The sequence below is a fragment of the Pavona decussata genome, unplaced genomic scaffold, assembly GCF_977016875.1.
Source record: "Pavona decussata unplaced genomic scaffold, jaPavDecu1.1 SCAFFOLD_21, whole genome shotgun sequence".
Lineage (NCBI taxonomy): Eukaryota > Metazoa > Cnidaria > Anthozoa > Scleractinia > Agariciidae > Pavona > Pavona decussata.
Window position 1 is genome coordinate 3,423,184 of NW_028145444.1, and position 24,610 is coordinate 3,447,793.

The following is a 24,610-nucleotide window of genomic DNA, read 5'->3' on the forward strand; positions in this document are numbered from 1 at the left end:
TTAACGTTTTAACGTTTATTTTCAAATATTTTGTATTCAAGTGCCACCCATCTACAGAGTTTCTACTCTTTTACTATTTATCTACTTTTGGCAGTCTGCCAAACCAGCCTAAGTTACATCCATCCAGGATGGCCCTTTTTAGTCCCGGAGGCGAATTACAGTGTGCAGGACAGTTTACAACAACAGTGACATGTTGTAATAAGAACTATGAAGTGGATATCTTCGTAATAAGTGGAGAATAAGCAATAATTTGCTCGGTAGACAAGCAGCCTGCGAAATGGGTCTAGTTGCGAGATTGGAAGAGGTGGATGCAGAGTTGTTTGGAGACATAGGTCTTTTAAAGTGTGAGCCAATAAGGATCCAGTTGGATGAGAATGTTGAACCTTATTGCATCAACACAGCCAGGAGGATTGCTTTCCCTCTGATGCCAAAAGTAGAAGAAGAGCTAAAGCGGACGGAAGACGCCGATATCATTGAAAGAGTCACAGGGCCGACAGAAAGGTGCACGCCCATGGTATCCGTGCAGAAAAGTAATGGGAAGCTTAGGATCTGCGTTGATCTGAGAAAATTGAATAGCGCGGTCAAGCGTGCAAGATTTGTTTTGCCTACCTTGGAAGACATCCCTCCAAAGCTAGCTGGTGCTCAGTACTTTTCCAAGCTGGATGCATCAAGCGGATTCTGGCAGATTCCCCTTCATTCAGACAGTGCCAAATTGACCACGTTCATCACTCCAATGGGGCGGTTCTGTTTTAAACGACTGCCGTTTGGAATTACTTGTCCCCCAAAGATCTTTCAATGTCAAATGACTGACTTGCTAAAGAATGAGGAAGGCTGCGAAGCAATCATGGGTGATATTATTGTGTATGGAAAGTCTGCTGAGGAGCATGATGAGAACTTAAGGAAAACGCTTGAAATCATCAAGGAGTCAGGTCTGAAACTAAACAGGGAGAAATGTGAGTTCAAGAAAGACAGTTTAACCTACTTCGGACATGTCCTCAGTGCAGACGGAGTAATTCCAGACATTGAAAAGGTGAAAGCCATCAGAGAGCTAGAAGCGCCAAACAATGTGCCGGAGCTACGCAGAGTAATGGGCGTGATTAACTACCTCGGAAGGTTCATACCCAACCTTGCTACAGAAATGCATCCAATGTCTGATCTGTTGAAGTCCGACAGTGTTTGGACTTGGGGACCTCCCCAGCAAAAGGCATTTGACAAGGTCAAGAAAATAATCTCAAGTTCCACTGTGTTAGCGTTCTATGATCCAAAGAGGCCAACTGATGTGTGTGCGGATGCTAGTAGCTATGGAATTGGTGGGGTTCTGATGCAAGAGCACGATAGCCAACTCCGTCCACTTGCGTGTGTTCAAGAACACTGACACAGGCTGAAGTCAAATATGCCCAAATTGAGAAGGAGTGTCTGGCCGCGGTGTGGACGTGTGAGAGGTTATCACGTTATCTGGTGGGACTTTCAACTTTCAAGCTTTTGACAGATCACAAACCATTAGCTCCACTGATCAACCACAGAGATATAGACAAGACACCTCTAAGATGCTAGCGGCTGTTAATGCGTCTGATGAGGTTCAACCCTCAAGCGGAACATGTTCCAGGCAAGCAAATGGTGGTGGCAGATACCTTGTCTAGAAGCCCTCTTAAGCAAGAGCAGGAGCCAGACACCATAAAAGATGTTCAAGCGTAATTTCGTAAGCTTGATAGAGTCTACCAGGCCAGCCACCGATACTCAGATGAGGAGGATCAGAGAAGCAACTGCCAGAGATGTACAGCTCCAAAAGGCGATAGAACTAACATTACAAGGGTGGTCAGAGCGCGTGGAAGAGGTCCCACACCAAGTACGAGAGTTCTTCAATTCTCGGGGACACCTGTCGATAAGCGATGGCCTTCTAACATACGATGATCGCATAGTGATACCTACTGACATGAGAGACGAAATATTGGAGCCCATTCACACAGGGCACCAAGGCATCACAAAGTGTCGAGCACGTGCCAATTTGTCAGTATGGTGGCTTGGTATTTCTAAAGAGATTAAGGAAAAGGTTGAGTCTTGCCACTTCTGCCAAGAAAACCAAGCTGCTCAGAGAAAAGAACCACTTATGCCCACTGTTCTACCTGACAGACCCTGGCAGAAGGTGTCTACTGACTTTTTTGAGCTTGCCGGTCGGAAATACCTTGTGATAATGGATTACTATTCAAGGTTCATCGAAATTCTTAGCCTAGTGGGGACGACAAGCCTCGCGGTCATCCAAAAGCTGAAGTCTGTGTTTGCCTGATGGAGTATTCCAGAGGAACTAGTTAGTCACAATGGCACCCAGTTCAAGTCAACTTGGTTCGAGGATTTCAAAGCAAAGTATGGATTCAGGCATACCTCACCACCAGGCGAATGGTGCTGCAGAAAGTGGGGTGCGAATCTCCAAGCGGATCCTGAAACAAGAAGATCCATTCCGTGCGCTTATGGCGTATCGTGCAACTCCCATCCCAGCCACCGGGAAGACCCCATCTGAGTTAATTATGGGAAGACAGATACGGACGACTCTCCCGTCAATGACCAAAGCCCTTGATCCCAAGCTTCCATGCCATGCAGCTGTAAAGAAAGCAGATGCAGAAACAACGAAGAGCTACAAGGAGTCTTTTGATAGGCGGAATGGCACGAGAGAACTACCTCCGCTCCAACCAGGAGACTGGGTGAGAACCAAGCTAGATACTGAGAAGCAGCGGACTACAGAAGCTAAAGTCGTTGATAAAGATCAAAGCCCAAGGTCATACATTATTGACTCTGGTGGTCGAATGTTGCGAAGAAATCGGAGGTACCTGAGGAGAATCCCTCCACCCAGTTGTGAAGATCCACAAGAGGACGACTCTTCGATTCCAGAAACCAGTAGGAAGACTACCACTAAACTTGTTCAGGAGAACTCTGCTCCGGAAGTTAGCAACACCAGCCCCACAAGCAACTTGGATCTTATCCCAGAACAGAGGACCTCCAGTGGGAGACTTATCAGGAAACCTGTTCGTTATAGAGAGTGACTTTGATAGTGTTAACATTTTTAGAAATGAACTTTGAATGGATACTTGACTGTAATCCTCTAGTTTACAAGGGACAGGTCAAGCTTCTAAGTTCTCTTAATTAGCTTTAGTTCAGATTCAGTACATGTTGTCCGAATAAGTTTTTCCTTAAGTTTTTTTTACATTCCTCAAAAGGGGGAGATGTCATGATATTTAGCGGTATTAATACATTTCATTGTTGCCTAGTAACACTTGGTACATGCGCAGTGTCGTATTGCAAGAGAGCCATGTGCTTTAGCCTAATGGCGGACTTTGTAAGCTTTTGTTGTGTTTATTAAATAAACTTTTGTGAGATTTCAAGACATAATGTATGTTTACTCCATAAACGTGTGTCCCCCATAGCCGTCCATTTGTTCCTTTCTCAATTTGTTCTCCTGAAATGACATCATTTCCCTCTCTTCTATAACGCTTAAGGGAAAATTTCAAGGTAGCATAGTGCCCATCCAGCTTAGTGTTTCATTTCTGGGGCTCAAAGTTCCGAAAACTGCTAACATATACCCCTGTATGCAAGATTACATTTGATAACCACAACACAAGGGAGGTCTTTTCAGACTCCAAACTCGTTTTGTAAAAAAGAATTTCTTTTTTCAGTGGGTAAGTCACCCACTGACTGAGGAACAGACTTCAAATATTTGATCTTGTAGTGTGGTGTTTTGCATTTTACTGCAGAACATCTCAGGCGAATTGCCTCGTTTCTGCAGCTTTGGCAAGTTCTTCCAATTATTTGGTTTTCACCATCTTCAATAGGGCGAGATTTACTTTTTGTTACAGTTCTTAAACAGCTGATGCAAGTTACTGAAGACATTCTGTACAATCTAAGCAAAATTTGGAACTAACTTGACGATATTTTAGAATTTCTTGTCAAACAAGCGCACTGAAAAATTATATATACAGGTGTAAATTTCCAGACGCTGAAACTTGCTATAACAAAACAACCAGCCTAGTAAAGTACAATGACTGAAAAAAAAAAAATGGGAAAACAGGAACTCTGAAATACTAGGCTTCTACACACTGACCCAAGGAGAAAACACCATTCGCGAAATATTTAGCTAGGGAGCCCACTTGCCATTGGCAGTTTTCAGTGGGGCCCAGCAAATAATAATAATAATAATAATAATAATAATAATAATAATAATAATAATAATAATAATAATAATAATAATAATAATAATAATAATAAATTGTATAAAATTATATTATTATAATATCCTATTTAAAATCCTGATTATAATATCAGATAAAATTTGAAAAAACCTACTGAATTGAAAGTCCTAATTACAAAACCTAGCTAGAACTCCAACAATAAATAAGTCTTATAAACCTTGAGTAATTTTAAGAATTACTGGACAAAACAAGCGCTCAGGAAAAAATATCTGGGGTAAATTTGCAGCAACTATGCAATGACAGAAAAATCGACAAAAAAAATTCTCAAATATTAGGCTTCTACAGACCAGAGGAGAAAACGCCACTCTGAAAGCTAAGGAACATACTTGGCTAATGTTAAGAATTACTTGACAAAACAAGCACTCGCTCGGTAAAAGAATTATCTACCAATGTAATATTTCCAGAAACTATAACAAAATAAAACAGCCACAGAAAATCCAATGACTGAAAAAAAAAAAAAAAAGGAAACAAAAAGCCTCAAACATTAGGCTTTTAAAAACAGACCGGAAGAGAAAACGCCGGAAACGGAGAAATAAACGGCAACCTTTACAACAAAGTTTAAAAGAAAGTGGAAAATTTGCCTGTACGGTTTCGAACAAGTACAAAAATGTACCGTATAAATTTAACACTTAAAAATAAGCTTACTGATTCTCTGAACACTTATCTCCGTAAAGACGGCGTACACTAATAGTGAAGAGCTGAGATTGTAACAGATTTGTCAACAGCTTTTGCGAAGTTGCCAAAAAAAGTTTCAATCTCGGGTAAGGCGGCCGGCGCCGATCGTGTCTAAAACTATACACGAGTGACCTGACGAGTGAGAATAATATGAAAATATTACACGGACGACATAATGACGTCATTTTTATTTAACAGTCACTATTTAACCGCAAATGGACCGTTTTCGGACACCTAAATAGGTAAATTTGATTCTGAAGAGACGGGAGGGGAGCGGATGGTGGAGGGGTATGTGAGGTGGAGTGGTCTAAACCTACCTCCTCCCGTTATCTTTAATCCCACCCCTCCCCCCTTTTTTGTTGACTTTGCCTTTTGAGAATTTTAGGCCTGCAAAATGTAATTATGGAATAGTCATTTCCTTAGATATGTTCCTTTGCAATGACTACTAGTGAAAAAAGGAAAATCGCATTAAAAATAACTCTGTAGCATTTTGGGGCCGTAGGTCTTAACAGATCCGTTATGCTGTGCCTTTTAACACGGTTTTGTCCATGCGTTTCAGTGTTAAGATGGTTTTATCCATCTACATTCAGTTGACTTTGCGAGACAGGAATTCGATGCTTTGCCTGTTTTCTCCCTGAGGCACGTGATGTGGCAGCGCGTGATTCGGAGGGCGGGCAGGTTCAAAGTACGAAACTTGATAGGACATGGGTTTTATTGCACTTTATTTGAGCTGGATCTGTGGCTGGTTTCATGTAGAACTGCTACACCGTGCTGACGAGTTCCAATAAGAACGAAACAGCTGTCTACGGTTGCGGCCCTGTTTTGTCGGTTTCTGTCCTTTTGTTGTCTCGCACGTAGTATCAGCCTTGCAGTTTGTGTTACAGTTTATTTTTGGCTGATTAGGTCTCTTGTAGATCCTACGTCAACTAGCAGCATTATCGTTCGCTGTCCTTCGCAGTTTTCACGTCGGTAGCATTTGCATTTTTTTAAAGGGGAAAAGAAAGCCTTGCGAATGCTAGTTTCTCGATTTCATGAAACTAAGTCTTCTTGAAAATTAGGTATAATATAACATTTGTGTTAAAAAATTCCCACCCGGCCATTTAAGTGGACTAAATATAAATTTGGTGCACGCCTCGACACATTCTATTTATACTCGACGCAAATTTCTTCGTCACCACCGCTGTTTCACTGCTGACGACGGCCTTTTCATGCTAGAAGCATGAAACTAGTCTTAGTTTATTAGGAGAAAGTTCCTTTAATACATATTTTGCACTCAATTATTCATGCTTTTCTGAAAAATTTCTTTCGCATAAGCAAACGGGATAAAAGGGAAGTGGGGAAGTATAGAGAAGGCGGGAATAATATTTTATGGTCGAAAAAGCAAGAAGGCATGGAAGAGGCAAAGTCAACAAAAGGGGAGGGGGGTTGGAATAAAAGGTAACGAAATGCGGTAAATTTTGACACCCCCACCCCCCGCCCTCTTACTACTGCTCTCTCTCCTGTCTCTCGGAAATGTATTTAGTATCAAATTTACCTATTTAGGTGTCCGAAAACGGTCCATTTGCGGTTAAGTAGTGACTGTTTAATAAAAATGACGTCATTATGACGTGAGTATAATATTTTTATGTTCTCGTGGTCACTCGTGTGTACTTTTAGACACGATCGCCGGCGCCGGTTTAGGCGGGAAAATGGTTGGCGGCCGTCATGTCTTTCCCGCTACATGAATTGTATTATCTTCGAATATAAGATCAAAGACAACACAGAGAATAATGCAAACAACTGTTCATTATTTAATTGTAAAACAACAAATACTCGTAAGTTACAATACACATTTCTGAACGTCTATTCTGTAAAGTAAATTCAGGAAATTCAATCTCCAAACGAACGAGTCGAAATCTGCCGGCAAAAACAATCTCCATCGCGTACAGACCGTACAGTTTACAAACGAAGATACCGTAAACAAACATTGGACCCACCGCCTCAAAAGATTCCTCGAAGTTTCTTAGATCTTCTTCTTGAAGTACCAGAGTTAAACAGTGAAAAAAGTCGTTTACAACTCTCCCACTATCAACAAAAACGTCACAAAAGCTGTTCTCCCCTATAATCGAACAACATGGTTGCGCGTTCTGATCGAAAGCGAAATGCGCGCGCAAGTTCTTATGGGATATATGAACGCTGGCTTCTTGAATTGCTCGAAGTTCAAAAAAATCTCGTCTTAAATGTCATCAAAGTTACTCACAGCGATTTAAGATTAGCCAGTTGACTGAATGTATCAGATGGTACTTCTGATAGTTTGTTCTTATCCAGGTACCTGCGACGAAAATACAATACATTATAAATAAGTGACGAAAAGAGGCAATGTTGCCAAAAGGCATAAAAGTTTTGCGATTGTCGTTTGGTAAAAGACGTAAAAGTTACTTCCCGTTTCCTGCGAATTTTGTCACGCAAAAATTAATGTTAGGTGGAATATTTAAGGCGGGGGTACACCTGAAAGCCGTGTTCACGCCGCTTAAAATCGGTTCAACGGAAATATCTCGTTCGCGTTTCAAGCAATACAAAAACCGTATGCTCATTACACAAATCAATGTTTTGGAGTGATTGTAAATTTTTGGGTGATTTTTAGGTATATTTGGGAGGCGATAGTATTTCTCAAAAGAGTTGTAAAATTAAGAGAAATAAGAAATATTGAAGATTTGGGGAAGTCTTAAAATTAGAATTTGTAGTTAATAATTAATAGACGGATACCAAGCGCAGTTTCTGCAGAGTCTCACCCTCACCGGTCCACCCGCCGAGGGAGCTCCGAAAACCTGATGATGCTGAAAACATTATATAAGACGCGACAGCGTCTTTCCCTCCCATGTGGGACACATTTTCTTAGACGTGCACGAGGGACAACCTCGTTTTGGTGCAAAGCTTGTTTTAGTCCTATAACGTCATAAAATTACTGTTTTCGTTCACAACTCTGACAGAAGTCTTGAACTGGCGGATTTCTTGACATCTTTTAGGTTGATGTCAAAAGCCCACTTGTAGATATTTACTCAAACAAACATATAAGCCGACGGAGCGCCCGCACTACCTAACGACACTTTAATTTTTGTAATAGCTTACCACTTAATTTCATCTGGTCTAATGGTCACGTGACGTGTTTGTGACCTGACCCAAGAAAAAAAGCCCGCAAACCATTTTAAAGACTTACAGATATTCTAATGACTTTAGTCCGCGAAAAGTTTCCTTTGTAACTGTTGTCAGCTCATTGCTGCTTAGGTCCCTATAAAAACAAGGAAAGATAAAATGTGATAAGCTAGAAAGCAGTCAATCGCATGGAAGTACGATGACTTTTATTTTTTAAATATAAGATTAATCACTTATCCCAACTCTCCAGTCAGTTGCTCAAGGACGAATGCCTCTAAAGTTTTGCTGCTAAATTTTTTCTTTACTTATTTTCAAACTGGAAGTCTTCCAGAAAGTCGAGTCCAGGTGAATCAATTTTTTTTTGATACAGTTATTGTTCCTTTCTGAAATAAAGTGTAGATCTTGGAGCTTCATATACTCACAGTAACTTCAATTTCGAAAGATCCGCAAACAGGCCATCTCGCAACGTTGTTATCTTGTTGTCCTGAAGGTATCTAAATTATAGAACAAAAAATAAATAAATAAATAAATAAAAGGAGACGTTGAGAATGCACTGGCACTCTTTTCCAATCTTAAAGCTTCACTATAACACAGTTATTTTGAGGACGGTGCATGTCTTCATCCGTAATTTTGATACGCAGCAGCACTTTTAATTGTAGATGATAATTTCATTCTGGGGTCTAACAAAAATCACTTTCTTTGGGTGAACACTAGCGCAGAGAACCAATTGCGAATGCTCTCCACTGATATATATATATATAAAAAAGAATTGTGGAAAGAGGAACACTGGAGTGCCCGGATAAAAACCTCTCGGCGCAAGGGACGAGTACAAACGACAAACTCAACCCACATGTGATGCCGAGTCCGGCTATCAAATCCCGGCCACATTGGGCGAAGGCGAGTGCTCTCACCACTGCGCCATCCCTGTTTCCCTAAACTTACCTCTTTCAGATTTAAGAGAGACGAGATCACGGAATGGGAAAACGGACAGGACGAATAAACAAACAGGCAAAAATAAATAAATAAATAAATAAATAAATAGATAAATAAATAAATAAATAAATAAATCAGTAAAGTAAATAACAAAAGCCAAAATAAACAAGAAACAACTCTGAAAATACAAAGGTATAAATATGCCAGTACTTACAAATGGGTTAAGTTACTTTTGTTGTCAAATGCACCATATTCTATCTCCTTTATTTGATTTGAACGGAGGCTCCTAAAAATCGAACAAAAACATCGGTGTAACGATAGAAATTATATTAGTATATGCATTCATCACCTATAAGTCAATAAAGGAAGATATTTGTCGTTGATGTTCAAGTTATTTAAGTCAGTACTTACAAAACTTCTAAACGTAATAGGCCATCAAACATTTCCTTATCTACTTTGCGAAGAAGATTCTTTCCCAAATCGCTGAAAAAAAGAAGTAAAGTTAAAATGCTCTAGTTTCTATCTCAATTACATGCATAGCATGTGTGAAGTTTTCTTTCTTCAGACAACCATGCAAAGTTTTATATAAGTCAAATGTTCCAGCATTCCTGTGATTTGTACCATGTCTTTAAGGCGTTCGATACAATACCTACATGATAGCCAACCAGCAATAATGCAGTTCAATCCAGGTGAATGAACACCCCAGATGGCCGTGGTAGATGAATTAACGAAATTGCACTTTATTCGATATTGTACCGCAACTGTTATCTTTATTGGTCAAAATACAGGAAATGTTTGGCTCTAATTCAATCCCTTAACTTTAGGATCGACGTAAAAGTTTCAAAATATTTTGTTATGACTTTTATTTCGTTAAAGAATTGTCTTCTGGCGGTTCGACAACGTATGCGCAACCCATATTCAGCCATCACCAAGGTTTTGGGGGCTTGGTACCGGTGTTATCTTGAATACTGACAAGATCAGAGGAAAGATTGTCGATCACAGTGCAGTTAGATTCATATGTTGCAACATTCCGATAGTTTTAAGGTTACCCTGTACCATCAGAGGTGTCTTCAGAGTTGTCTCTCGTCCAAGCAATGTAGCGCGTCCGGTTTAAACCGTAGATACCTGAACCCTTATATTAAATTGAAGCTTATAGAGCTGGCTATCCAACTAAACCAAGAATTTTGAAATAAAATGAATTGCCGAATTTTTAGCGCTGTTTTCTCGAATAAATTTGTTTCACTTGGAGGAGCCACTTCAAAGAGCTAAAACTCAAAAGGTATCGAGACCCCTCTGAAGGTATCGGGTAACCTTAACCCAGTGTGTTTACCTTGAAGCCTGATTCATGAACCAAATCAAACTGAGGTATTTGTAAACGAGTACGATGAACGTAAGTAGTTAAACACGAACGAAAATAATGCAACTACTCACTCGCACGGATACTTACAGAACGCGAAGGTTAGGAAGTCCCGCGAGACCACCGACCGGGAGAGAGCGAAAAAAGTTGGAGTTGAGTCTCCTGTGACGTTAAAAATAGAAGAAGCCTTAAGTCGCATACGGGGAATTAATACACTGTAGTACGAGTGACGACCACCTTTCATTGCAACTAGTCCTTGAAAACGATCTTGCATTCTCTTCATGAAGCGATCAGTTTAGTTGCATTGCATTGTGAATTAGTATATACCGCACAAGTGAATAGTGCTTTTCGCGCAAGCTCGGAGGTGATAAGCCAAGTGCTATTCACCTCCGAGCAGCCGAAGAGAAACAAGATGGCTTCCCGTTTCGCCACGGTCACTTTAGAGGAAAATATTTCGATAAAAGAGACGGCTATAACAAAAAATACAAAAATGGCAACAAAGTTTGTTTTGACGGCATTACATGGTAAGTTATTTAATCTTTAAACCTCATTCTATGGCGAAAAATAAAAGTACAAAAAAACGCGGTTTACGAAAACTGTCGGTCGAGCACTGTAATTACCATGTAAACAACGAAACATCTAATGTTTTGCAGTATGGTTTCCACAACAGGGCAAATTTCACACAGCAATCGAAGAAAAGACACGTAGCAACTAAACAAGGGCCTCCAGAAGTTTTATTTGTCCGCAAGAAAGTGAGACGAAACTTTCTACAATAAGAAATCGCTCACCGCGCCACCACCATTTGTCGGTATATTGTCAAAAATAAAGTAATTTTTGGTCCACTTCTTATTCAGCTTGTGTGGTATATACTAAAACAATTATTCACCTCAGTGTCGGTGAAAGTGATGGATATTTACCTCGACGCTTCACGGCTCGGTAAATATCCATCACTATTCACCTCCACTTCGGTGAATAATTGTTAAATATCCGACACACACCTAGCTGTATTGTAGTGTATGCATTTTACGGATAAGCAATCTGAGATTTCCTGATTCTAAGAGAGTGGAACTAGCGGAGGCGGGTGTGTATGCACGCCACTTGAATTTTTCACAGATAGAGAGTTTTGGGTACTTACAATGTTTTAACAGAGGACACATTTTGGAAGGAGTCTTCATCGAGGCGAAGAAGGATGTTGAAACTCATGTCACTTAAAACAAGAATAAGAAAAATAAAAGCATTCAGTTAAGGCGATTCCCCCTTAAAAGAGCAAGTAATAAAAAAATTCTCAAACTTCATCCAGTTGGTAATCATGTTACGTATATTTAAAAAAATGCAATAAAAAATAAGGGTCACCGGGCTCGTTTTTGCACAACATGGATGGCCTTTACAGCAACTTTGCGACCGAGGAGGTTCTCATAACTTATAACCCTAGTAAGCAGAAAGGAACACTAGAATTTCTGAAAAAGACACTTCTTGGATTAAGTTATTAGAGAAGTTCAACAATAAAGACCCTGAAATACATTTTAAACCATCTTAGCACTATCTAAAGACTTGTTCTTTACAGTCTTAAATTCAAAATATTTTAAAGCAGAATTTTAAAATTTTCTTGAAATCAAGAAATATTTCAGATAACGTTGTGTAATTTAAATTCATGTATTAAAATGTGGGGGTCACCGTGCTCGTTGTCAAACTATTGATCCTCAAAGCGCGAAAATCCTGTTTGAAGATCTTTACGGACGAGAGAAGACTGGGTCGAGTTTAAAAAAGGCAGCTCCCCGATCACAGGTACTGTAGAAAGTTCGTTCATTAAATTTATTTGCGTTTACATGTGTACTGTCTTCAAAAAAATGGCCAGTGAGAAATTAATTAAGCGAAATAGAAGGGTCGACTGTTATGCGCAGAAGAGGTGCGCGGAGCAAACCAGGGGAATCACTTTAACCACGATAGTGTACACGCTTTGATTTTACGCCGAGACCAGTTTGATACTCACATATGCTCCAGTTTTGTAAGATTTGCGAAATCTTTCTCACGCAATTGAGATATTCGGTTCTCTTTAAAAAACCTGCGGTTTAAAAAAAACCCCAAAATTAGAAATGTTTCTACTATTCCACTATTTTTTATTAATGTAGCTATAAAAGCATGTCCGACATCTTTTAGAGGTAAATGTATTTATCTACCAACTCGCTAAGGAGAATTCGAGAAATTTAACAACCAGAGCACTTACGAAAATTAACATGTGACTACGAGCAAAGGAATGCCCTTGCAAATCGAGAGGAAGCCAAATTTTTTGAGCATTGGAAACTTCAAAGGAACGAATTGATACCCCTTGAAGAAGAAAAGTTAGACAATTTTGACATGTTTGAGATGTTAGACAAGCTAAGGCGCTGTTACAATACGCAATTTTTCTTTCAACTTGTCTGGCAATTTTGTTGGGACAGAAGTTGCACGAATCGTTGCCAAGTGTAACATCCTCTAAAATGAACATGTCTCGCAATGTTTTGTTGCCGCAATCATTGTGAGAAGTAGAAGTCGGTTCTACTTCTCGCAACGGTGACTGCAACATAAACGTTGCGAGACAAGCTCATTTCAGGGCATGTTACACTAGGCAACGATTCGGGCACCTTGTGTCGCAACGGCGCAACGAAATTGCGAGACAAGTTGCAAGAAAAACTGCCTTGTGCAACAGCATCTTTAAACTGGTGACCCTGAACTTACACTGCTCTAGTGTTGAAAGGAAAGTTGCTAGGTACTGCCTCCAAGTCTTCTCCTGTCACCAGAATCCTTTTGTTTTTACCTTCACCAAACGTTTCACATTTACAGCTCGATGGACACCCTAGAAACACGTGTGCATGATCTTGATTAGCAAATCAAGTTAGTTACTTGAAAGGCATGTAAAACACTTTACTAATGAAAATCGTTGAATAAAACCAATTGGCCAATCCCCAAAGACGCAAACAACCAACAAAATTGGAGTAAAAAATATATGTCAGGACGGAAATGGCACTAACTCTGTTACTTTGCAATAGAAAGTATTTTATTTGGATTTATCCTTACTCCAAAAAGGAGTCATTTACTTCTTTGTTGGATTTAAATAAGGGAATTCAGATAACTCCAAGGGGTTAATTTGATCGTAATTTTGGAGTTAAAATAACTCTTTGCAGTAAACATTACTGCGTAACCGGTGCCAAGCGCTGGAAGCCGGCACGCTTAGATTTGGCATTGATTGTTATTGGTAGAGAACTAAACTGCGCGGGTTCTATCAAGTTAATTAAAGAGCGTGATAGAAAACAAAAATTGAATTGTTTTTGTTCCTCAACTGACAACCACTGGTTCTTCCCGGATTACACTTCTCACCTTGTTGACGCGAACAAGACTCTCCTTGATCATCATGAGTTAAAGACAAAAATGATGAATACCTTGGGTTAGCTTCTAGAAACTCTGAAAATGTTGTAACTATATATCTTATTGCGTTCGACGTAGAGAGAATGCACCCCTAATACAGATTGGAGTCGAGATTGTTCGGGACAATGAATGAATGGATCTTGGGACGCGCTTCAGGTATCCCCCACAGATTTTGCAGGGTTGGATGACATCCTCACCAATTTGGCAAAGGAGAGAGTGCCTGGGATCGCGGGTTATCGAACGCACCCCTCAATCTTTGATTACTACTAGTTGTATAACTCTTGTCGCGAAAGTTCCTGCTCCTATTCTAAAGGTATGTACCGTGTTTAATTTTAGTCGCTGTAGCTCATAATTTCTTCAAACTATTAACTCATGCAACGGTTCAAACTTAAGCACAGAAATTATGGGACTCCTTCTCTATAGTCTCAGCTATTACAGGGAAACGTAATATCGCAACCAGTAACCTATTTTTTTTCCTGAGTCGATCTGACATCGCTAAACGAAGATAAACAAAGGGGGTGGCCAACTTTTGTTTACCCTGCATCTACCAAACCAAAAACAGTAAAAGCAAAAACTCCGCCAAAATGATGAATGCAATGAGTCCCGAAATTCCTCATATTTTAATATCCCATATATGTTAATCCAAGCATTTTGCTTTCTCAAGTAAATCTAATTCTACCTTAAAGATTGCAAACTAAAACAACTATGGAATAAAAGCCTGAAAAGTTATAGCTTGGTATTTTATAGTATGATTCAAGTTTATGTTTCAAGTTTTTTTTATTTCCACATATTAATTTAACACAAAGAACAGGAAATAGGGAGAAAGGAATGTGGAGGTGCGAAAACGAAAACCCATGGGGTTAAAAAGTGATTACACGCCTGATCTCTTACTTAACAAAAGGATATCTGCATAATTTAAATTAATCTTAGTTATCGAGCGTACATGGAAATAAGCAAACATAGGAAAGTAAAATAAACGAATAAGTAATGAAAAAGAAGATAAGATAAGATAAATAAATAAATAAATAAATAAATAAAATAAATAACTATGCAGGAAGTCAAGAAATCACTCTCACGCTTCGGATGAAAGCAAAGCAGAAGAAATATGCTATCTTGGAGAGTTTGGATGATTTTAATTTGTTTTGAAGAAGAAAAAGTTAAGTATGCCGCGCATGTACGATCCATCCGTTCAAGACTGGGCCTTTTAAAATTAAAAAGGTATACCATGTGTAACTGACCAAAAAAATGTTGAAGAAACAGACTCAGAGAAGAAGAAATGCTTACCTGCAACAGATTGATAAAAGGCCTTAAATCTTGCTATGGGTGGTTTACCATGACAACGAAGGACAACTGTCAAGTAATTCGATGAAGACACGAAAACCGGAGGGTAGATATAACCACAGACCTTGCCCATCGCGCGCGCAGTCTCGTCGCTACCATCAAAAATTTCCAGAGAGCAGTTTTCGCAGGTGGGGTCGTCCCTTAGGCGGAATTCTAGGAATGTGAGGCGAATGATGTTGCGGTCTGGTACTGTGATTTGCCAGGTGCAAAAACTGTCGTCTAGGTAAAACCCAGGGAAGGAGGGCGAGAAGAAATATCCTGACATGTTGGATAACTTTTCACTGCAGGCTAGAAAAGAAAAAAAGTCTAATGAATGAAAGACCATCAAACAAAGATAGCAATCTGCGTCGTTGCAAAAAAAAAAAAAAAAAAAAAAAAAGCAAGAAAGCAGACAGTCAAACAAAACAAAAAGTATAATAACTCAAGCACAGTTTTTTTCCCGTGTCTTTTGTTGCAACTGCCTTTAAAAGTTATTAAACTGAAGAAGCGTTTTCGACCACCGAAAGAATGTCTTTTTGAAAACGCTAAAAACGTGGTTAAATTTGAAAACGTCAGCCAGGATTTTTAGTGTTGACAGCGAAAACGGAGCGTCTATAAAACGTAGACGCCACAACCCCGAATTAAGCTTTTAGGAAGGCGAGGGAACTTTAGTGTGGAAGGAAGATGTTTGACGCGTTTTGGGGGCGAAATGTGTCCGGAATTGTGTGAACGGGGTCTAAGTTAACATATATGATTACTTCAAAGCAGTCTCTTGTTCAAACGAAGAAACGGTAAAGTAAACTGGAAAGGAAGTTGGTTTGTTTTCTTATCTTTGTAATGAAACTTTTTTTTCTATTTTCTGGTTCGTTGAACCGGCCCCTCATCATAGAGTGGTTAAAACAAGGACATCACAGAGAACTTTCTCGAACTCATTAATAATTCATGATGAGAAAACAAAGGAAATCACTACCGTGAAGGACGTTTGGAAATGTGGTTCTAATTATCATAAAATTTTGTGAACTTTTGCGACGAATTTCTCCAAGAATTATCAATAGTTTGAGAAGCTACATCAAACATTCGAAGGAGTGTTTCCTCCTATTTCTATTTGGTTAAAAAAACTCGGCTGCGCATCGTTTTTCCAACCTACTTCTCGGTGTTTGGAAATCGGAGGAAACACTCTTCCTCGTGTTTGATATATTACATGAAGTTTTATCTCCGTCTTTCTCTTTTCTGTTTGTCTTAGACATTGAGATTTCGCAGCAGAAAACTGTTGTAGCAACCGAAGTTTGTGTATGGGACTGCAGTTTGTAGTTTGACTACTGCAAACTTTAAGTACAGAACTAACTCGAAGAGTCTGTGGAAAGGATATCACTTGATTTTGGTCTTACACACACACGAAATGATTACTCTTTCCTTTTCCGTCCAAAACGGCTATTCTGGTTATTTGCTCTCTAAACTGTATTTCGTAGAATGCAAAATATATATTATTTTACCTTGTTTCGCCAACTGAGGACTGTGCTGGCAATATCCAGCTGGATCCTCGTCAACATACAGTCCCGTCAATGCAATTAAGTCCTCCATCTTCTCCGCTTTACCTTTTATGAAGACCTATTTGGTAAAACGTATTCAGAACTGTATCCGGCTGATAGACCATAAAGACGGTGTGACACAAGGCAGTGTTTCGTGCGACTTTTCACGCAGTGGCTATCTTAAATAATATTACAGTTCACCACTAAATTTTCTCCGATTCTAATTGGCTAAACTTGAACAAGTGACGCGAAAGTATAGAGTGATTTCACGGTGGCCATGTTGGAGGAACCAAATAATAAAAGATATTTGTATAAAAATACAATTATTTCCCAATTTTTTGTTTCGCTCGCCCTGAACACATTGTATTCATCCACAGAGAAACACTATCAGGATATAGTTGTTAAAACTAGCACACAAGCCTTCGAAGCATCGCCTATCAGGCCGGGGCATGCGCAACTATCACCCGGTAGTTACTCGAATTTTTCAGTTGCAGAAAAATTTAGAAAACATTTTCATTTTTCGAATTTTGAAGCTGAAGTTTTCTTTTCGAAAATCCTAGCCAACCTTCTTTGACACTGTAAAGGACACTTCTTTGCTACGTCCCCTTGAAAACAAACTGATCTAATTTTTCCACGTTACGAAGAATGCCAGTTTATCATTACATTTCAATCTTGAATAATTAATTCCAGTGAAGCAATTTCAACTTGTCGCAAAGAAGGCGGTAATGCCGCAGGAGGGTTTTCAATCGTTGTTTAGTGTAACATTCTTGCTACGTCCCTGTTCGCAATGCGCATTCCGAAACGCGTTATTTTTAATTTTAACATCGCTAGGTAAGTTGCACTAGACATTGCCAAGTATAACACCGCCTTCAGTTTAGAAAGGGCGTTTAATGTTACTTCGAAGAACGATTAATTATGAGAGCTGTTATACACGGTCCTACCTGAAAAGTCGATATGGCACTCAATGGAGCTTGCCCGTAAATCCAGTTGTGACCAGTGTTCCCTTCCCAAAACCAGATGGGTACTTGCCGATAGTTATCTCGCTGTTGATAGATTGTTATTGATTTTTTCCCAAGCCCTCTCATCATGAAGCGAAACTGTAGACACTTGGTATGCCCGTCACGTGACCTGTTATACGGTGGGCTCACAATGACAGCGGTTTCATTGAAAACTGTAGTGTTGCTACCCACCACAACTCGGTCACCTAAAAAGAGAAAAGCCTTTCATATTGGAAAAGAAGTGAAACATTTTCTACCTGGACAAACAGCTCTTAGTTCAGCGGTTGATCAAGGAATTTTATAAAGCAGGGGTGCAAGTGGAAAATTTTACACAGTAAAACCTTAAAGAAAACTGTTTTACCCCACCCTTGCTGTTTTCTGTGAATTCAATATGACATAATTTCTCTCTGCCATTGCACTGGTTTTACATGCACGATTAACGAGATTAGTTCGAAGAGCATGAATATTTGAAATTCTACTTGGTATTCTCTGATTTGCCGTATTAAAGATGTTAGTTGCAATGACATGATGTAAAATATTGATGTGCCAAGTTATATCGTCTGAAGGACTTGTATTCATGACGATAAAAACAAAAAACCCACCAAAAAACAAAAAAAAATTAACAACAACAACAACAACAACAAATTTCGGTCACTTTTCACACACTCCTTAAGTTTTCTTGAGATACTGATCTGCACTATGCTAGGTGTTGAGTGTTGGTTTCTCTAACACAAATACATTTTGATTCACGCTCAAGTTTTGAAAGGGACAATTAGTTCCTGGACTCCCCCCTCTCCCCACCCCTGCAGGTAGCTGTTTATCAGAGATCTTTTCGGATTCAATAGAACTGATGGAGTTTCTTAAGCCTTTAAAACTATTACTTCATAGATGACTTGCCTTTTCGATCACGGCACGATCTCTTCCATTTTACCATCTCCTCTGTCTTCAAACCTTTTCTAACTGTTTCCCAGGCCTTCACGTCTCCCGCTTCGGCCCCACATCCATGTGACATGCGCAGTATTTCCTCTGCTTTGATTGAATAACTCCACAGATTGAATCCACTCAGTTTTCCCAGATCAACTGGTGAATTTACTCCTGGAGATCTAAAACCTAATCTAAATGTCACGGGTCCTCCTCCTGTGAAGAAACGTTTAAGGCTTAGTTAATGAACTATAACAACTGAAATGGAGCAAATCGATTCAATGACGTTGCCTGCTTTTTGTACTGCGCTACGTTCTGCACATCTCGAGATGTTTTTCGAGGCTCACGACTACAGTATGTCGGAAAAGTAGATTAGATTAGGATTCAAAAAGGAAATTGGGGCTAACTATGTATTTTACGGAGATAATTAAGCTTCAATTTGGAAGACAATGCCCTACATTGTTGTGTAATCTTTAAGAGCTTTTTAGAATTATTGTTGTTAAATTATCAAAGAAAAATTCCTCGTTACCCCCAATTTGTATACACAAAAATACCCCTGTATTAGATGGTACCACCTTTAGTAAACAATTCACTTAATGTTGTTAATATCTCGTTAGTGAGCATTATTCGTCGGCGTCATGTTTATGCTTCAGAAATTCAGAGGCCAATGGGAAGGACAAGTGAAACAAACAAACAAACAAACAAACAATCAATCAATCAAAGAAACCAACTAACCAAAACTCATCAAGATAACCTTGGTTATAAATTACGAGCCAAAAAAGAAAATTGTTTACTAATTTTAAAAAACACCCTTCGCCCTTACAAAAAGCTTGTATATGCAACAACTTTTAGAGAGTATATGAAGTAACATTACCCTGAATCCCTAAATTCTGCCGTAAGCTTGTACGAGACTGGTATTTTCTTTCTCCATCTTTGTAAACATCCAGCAACCCATTAAAGTTCTCCCACGTGACGCACATGTGATGCCACGTGTCATCCGCCATGTCCACTGGGATGACACTGTATAGAAATGAAAAGAAGTGATTTAATGCACGACAAGTATGACTCATTAATTTAACACATTGGAGTATATTCCCCATACTCTCCTATTAATTTAATTTAATTTATTTAATTTACGGTTAATCTATGCGCATTTTGCAGAGCCTCAATGCCCTTACAATTGAAGAAGATCTACTTATGGCCTAAAGCTAACAATATTACTAGATTACGCCGGTGATTCCTCTTAATTAGTTAGTTAATTTTCTTTTCCTTTTCCTTTTTTCCGATTTTGAAAGTCTGCTACACCCGACTCGATTAGCTTCGCTGCATTCGGGTAGGTACTGTACTGTACTTCAGCTTTTTGTTAATATTATAATAAACGATGAACGATGATAGTTATAAAGGATCAACCATAACTAACATCATTACTGTGGTTGATGTAATATATCAAACACGAGACAGTGTTTCATCACATATCAAACACCGAGAAGAGAGTTGAAAATACGACGCGTAGCGGAGATTTTTGACGAACTTTGAGGTTTTTGATATTTTGATGAAACACTGTGACTAGTGTTTGATATACTTATCAAACAAACTGATTTTGAAGGAGAAATTTAAAGGATGCAAAAACGAGGAGTTTTTCATCAGATATCCAAACACGTCACGGTGCATGATTTCCTTTGTCTTTGGCTTTGGCTTATTAATGAGTTTGAGAAGATAGTTTCATCACTTTCATAAGTAAGCATAGGCTTCCATTCATCAACTCGTCAATACAAAGGATATAATAGGATATATTAGTTGGCTTCACACTAGAGCTTGTAAGTATAAGCTAAGTGCACTTGAAACCTACTTTCAGTGTGAAGGGGTAAAACCTACCAACTTGAACTTTACTTAGTGACCATGGAAACGTTCGTAGTTGAAAGAAGCCGAAGTACGTCGCCAAGTATGGCCAAGACCACACTTGAGAACGTACTTGACCAATAGGAAAAGGGAAACCAACTGAAAGCCACGTGCTGTGGTGCCAGGACCGATAAACATTTTGCTGTGAACTAAAATCAATCCAAAAAAAATCAAAATGGATGGCTGGAGATACGCCTCGCAGTTTGAGGACTCCGCGTACGAAATCACACAAAGCGTTGAACGTTGAACGAGTCACGCGGAAATGCATTTTCCAAAGCGGATCCATGTTGCGGTTAGCTAAAAGCAGTCTAACCAATTTTGTGGACGAGGCCATGCCCAAACCCTGTGGCGATTTCTCTGCCGAAAACCACGTTGCAGTGAACCATTCTCGACAAATACAGAAGATGTCGCCTTTTCTTTTGTGTTGTCGTCAAGTACTCGTAAACAATGAAGTACCTACGCATTTCCTGTAATGTTAAAACTCTCTGAGTTAAAATTAAAGACAAAATTTTACATAAAACGTTTTTCCGTTGCAAAGGCTCCATGATTTTCCGGCGAGCAATCGCATTTCTGATTTTACCGCGAAAGATGATTGACAGCTTGAGCTTCAAGTGTATACTTTGTCACCAGGTATGAAGCCAAGTTTTCTAAAGTGAGACTTGAGATTTTCAAGTGCACTTGAATCAAGTGCTTACTTGAAACTAACTTAGCTTGTAGTGTGAAGCCGACAATTATGGCATAGTCGTTGCATCTATTTTCTTACCGAGCGTGAAACTTTCCATGCAATTTTAACCAATTTTAAACAATGCTTCGCTTCAAAACTGTCAAAGCCATCCCGTCTATCGCTACTATCTATCAACTACTCTCGAATTCGAGTGAAAAGAAAGTTTATGCATTTATATGTATGTATCCATCGGTCGATGGAATTTTACACCTTCGTTGTATGTCGAAGTGCACGAGTTAATGGAATTGATATAAAGTAAATCAAAATCAATAAACAAAATTTAGCCTACTGCAAGCGGCGTTTAAGAGCAACCTTTACCATTCTATAGCGTCCAGGTCCTGAGACTTTAAAAACCCGTGTGAAGTCCGAGGTTTGGCTTTAGTTTTCGAGGGCTTGTGTCTTGAGCCTGAATCGAAGGACTCCAGACCGGAAGTATTCATTCCTTTGCACTGAGGTTATCAATATCCTCCTTGTGGGTGGTTTAGTATTCTCAGCCACGTAAGCCACCATTTTGGTTTGAAGTGCTCTAAACGCGAAAGATCCGCTCATCACTTTAATCTGAGATTCTCAATGTCCTTGGTTTCGACAGTTAAGTATTCTCGACCGCGAAGGCTACCATTTCGTTTGCAATACCTTAAAGGCGTTTTTCTTCAAGTCCTTAAAACTTATCAAATATACGCCAGTCCGACCTTATGCACTGGTCAGCCGGAACAAGCTAAAATCGTTTTACAGGAATCAATTGACCGAGCGAGCGAGCGACTAAAATTACTTGCTGCTAAATCCCACTCGACTAGCTGATTGCTTCCTCGCAGCATTGACAAGAATACAGAGGCGATAAAAAAAAAAACATAAAATGATAAAACAGCTCACTAAAACACACATTGATACTAAACAACTTGCAACAACAACAACAACAACAGAAATTACGATACCTTGATCTTTTGTCGAGTTGAATCTTAAAGGTGTTGTTTTCAGAATAGAACCCCAACAAAAGTGATTCGCCTAGTTCGGACGCCATTTTGTATTCGATAAAGAAGCCAGGGTACGAGGTCTTTAGCCAAAAGCACAGAGTGAAGCCAAGGCTAAGAGGTGAAATGTCCGAGAAAGACACATCGCTAGTGTTAGCCTCTCGAAGGTGGATCTCATAGTCATCTGCCTCAAAGAATCCCCTGACTGCAAAATCAACAAACATAAAACAGCGGATAAAAATACTTACTTTAAGGGCGTTTTACCTCTCCATTGGTTTGTTTTGTTTTAGTAGATTACAAGAGCAAGGGGGCAAGACATTTTCAAACTTGTACGTACGATGCAACAATCCCTCGATGCCCCATATAAAGGGGCTCTAAAGTCTGGTAGTGTCTTTTTGAACGGATTTTTGGACAACTGCAATACCTTTAGTCAACCTTACAACTTCTCCTGAAATTTATCTGGTAATAATTTTGGATTGCCTGACAGTGTTTATGAATGTTGTTGAATCTTTGGAAGTCCGAAATTCGACTATTCTCGTCAACCTTCGGGAATTGTGATGATAAAAGGTGCAAAACCATTTCAGAAGAGTGTGTCAAAAAGGCAATTACGTTAATGCTCGAACACAAAAAGGAACACTACGAGCAATGAACCGTGTGCCTACCCTAATGTTTTATGGGCAGTAATGTGGCTTCTGTTTCCGCAACACTGCGAACAACAGTTTTTCAACGTAACGTATTTTCACCATCTGCAATTGCAACGTGTGCTCCTTTGTAAAGTAACTTTCCGTTTTCGGCCAACCGGTCCACTATTTAATTAAACTTAAAAAGGTACGATTGAGGTTCCGTTCTGGTACTCAATTAACAAAATAAGTTTTTTTGGATCCTGTGCGAGTTTCTCAAACTCCCAATAACATTTCGGGCCCTGGAAGGCACTTTTTAAAGTGCCCAATGTTTATTATCAAGCTAAGGCTTAGCTTGAAAGCTAAAACACTGAAAACTAGCTTTACAAGATAAAAAAACATTGGGATAGTTTGAACAAAAAGCTATTGTATTTTAATATTATTATTATTATTATTATTATTTTTTATTTGCTTTACATAAAACAATAATTACAATATTGAACACTGCTTACACTATTTACAATAAATACCATACTTATAATACTGACAATACTTATTGCTTACATTGTTAACAATACTTACTATTTTCAAACATTCTTACGTTTCTTATGCTTTAAGTACACAATTTCATCCGAAGAAACTTGTTTGCAAGATAATTGACGTTATTGAGTCAGGATCAGCTACCGGATGAAGGACATAGAGAATATCAGGGGCGTTGGGAATAACGCTATAGTTGAAACGATAGTTTCTACGTGATGTCGTGTAGGAATGACCATTGTTTGGGTAGAAAATTGTTTGCTTCTGCTTGTACCATATTTTCTTGATTAAACACCGGAGTTCGATTAAACGCTGGCCTCGTTTAAACGCCGGGTCAAAACGGGTAATTTTTAAATAAACGCCGGGGGCGTTTGTTCGAGGTCCCGGCGTTTATTTGCGTCGAGCCAACAAGTACAGATATTCACTAGAAAAGCACTGCTATGACGCGTACTGTACGGTATACTACTGTTTTGTTCTGTTTCCATAAATACTAATTACAATATACACGTGCCGTTTGTGATGCCGTATGTAATACCGTATGTATGAGATACAAGGACATTATGTCAGGTCGGGTCCAAGGGAGAAATCGTCCATTCTTGACAAACTGCGCACGGGTCTCAAAGAATGTGAAATAATAAATCAACCTAAAAAATGATGAAAATTTTACTTCATTAATAAACGCCAGACCCCGATTAAACGCCGGCTTCAAATAAACGCCGGGTTCCTGAGGCCAAGTTTTAAATAAACGCCGGGGCGTTTAATCGAGAAAATATGGTACTTCTTTGTTGTAAATTGTCTTTAGGTATTTGAGAAATCCTTGCAATAGAGGTATAAATTCTTTTGTTTTGCAGAGCTAGATATAGTGCCTGGCAATAAGAAAACAAAAGTTGATCTGGCGTTGAAGTTTAGAATGGTCTGATCTCAGGCCTAGTGAAACAGTCATGTCTGCAGGGTAGCTATCGGGAATAATTTGACAAAGTTTTAATCGCGTTATGATGCTCTCCCAGAAGAACGCCGTTTTGGGGCAGGACCACAAAAGGTGTATGAGTTTTTCTGGTTCCTTTTTACAAAAGGAGCAGTTGGAGTTTTCTTTTATTCTCATCTTAGTTCAGAAAGCATTTGTTGGCATTCTTCATTGCAACAGTTTAAATTGAAATTCCCTGAGTTTTGTACTTTTTTGTGATTTTATGAGCTAGTTGGTAGGTCGCGCCCCACTTTATTTCGTTTTGACCTAAGTTGCAGTCTTGGATCCAATTTTGCTGGCTTGTAGTAGGGGCGGCACTTTTCTTTGTAATTAATTTGTCATACACCAACTTGCTTACTTTTTACTCGTGGATATGCTTTTATAGCATCACGA

General features: G+C 39.2%; 1 protein-coding gene across 2 annotated transcripts in view; it reads right to left on the reverse strand.

Moving 5' to 3' along the window:
* LOC146486268 (MAM and LDL-receptor class A domain-containing protein 2-like) overlaps nt 1–24,610 on the reverse strand; it is an 80,452-nt gene that overhangs the window by 10,917 nt on the left and 44,925 nt on the right. Inside the window, exons 33-48 of one of the 2 annotated variants that reach the window (XM_085099734.1) lie at nt 22,061–22,301; nt 19,380–19,525; nt 18,482–18,721; nt 17,528–17,790; nt 16,551–16,665; nt 15,022–15,366; nt 13,690–13,713; nt 13,051–13,168; nt 12,326–12,397; nt 11,471–11,542; nt 10,426–10,497; nt 9,390–9,461; nt 9,193–9,264; nt 8,468–8,539; nt 8,110–8,181; nt 7,153–7,224 (exon numbers count right to left, since the gene is read on the reverse strand). In XM_085099734.1, coding sequence (XP_084955860.1) covers nt 7,153–7,224; nt 8,110–8,181; nt 8,468–8,539; nt 9,193–9,264; nt 9,390–9,461; nt 10,426–10,497; nt 11,471–11,542; nt 12,326–12,397; nt 13,051–13,168; nt 13,690–13,713; nt 15,022–15,366; nt 16,551–16,665; nt 17,528–17,790; nt 18,482–18,721; nt 19,380–19,525; nt 22,061–22,301 — 2,068 coding nt within the window. Of the gene's footprint in view, nt 1–7,152; nt 7,225–8,109; nt 8,182–8,467; nt 8,540–9,192; nt 9,265–9,389; nt 9,462–10,425; nt 10,498–11,470; nt 11,543–12,325; nt 12,398–13,050; nt 13,169–13,689; nt 13,729–15,021; nt 15,367–16,550; nt 16,666–17,527; nt 17,791–18,481; nt 18,722–19,379; nt 19,526–22,060; nt 22,302–24,610 lie in introns of both variants that reach the window. The other variant, XM_085099723.1, reaches the window with a different exon arrangement.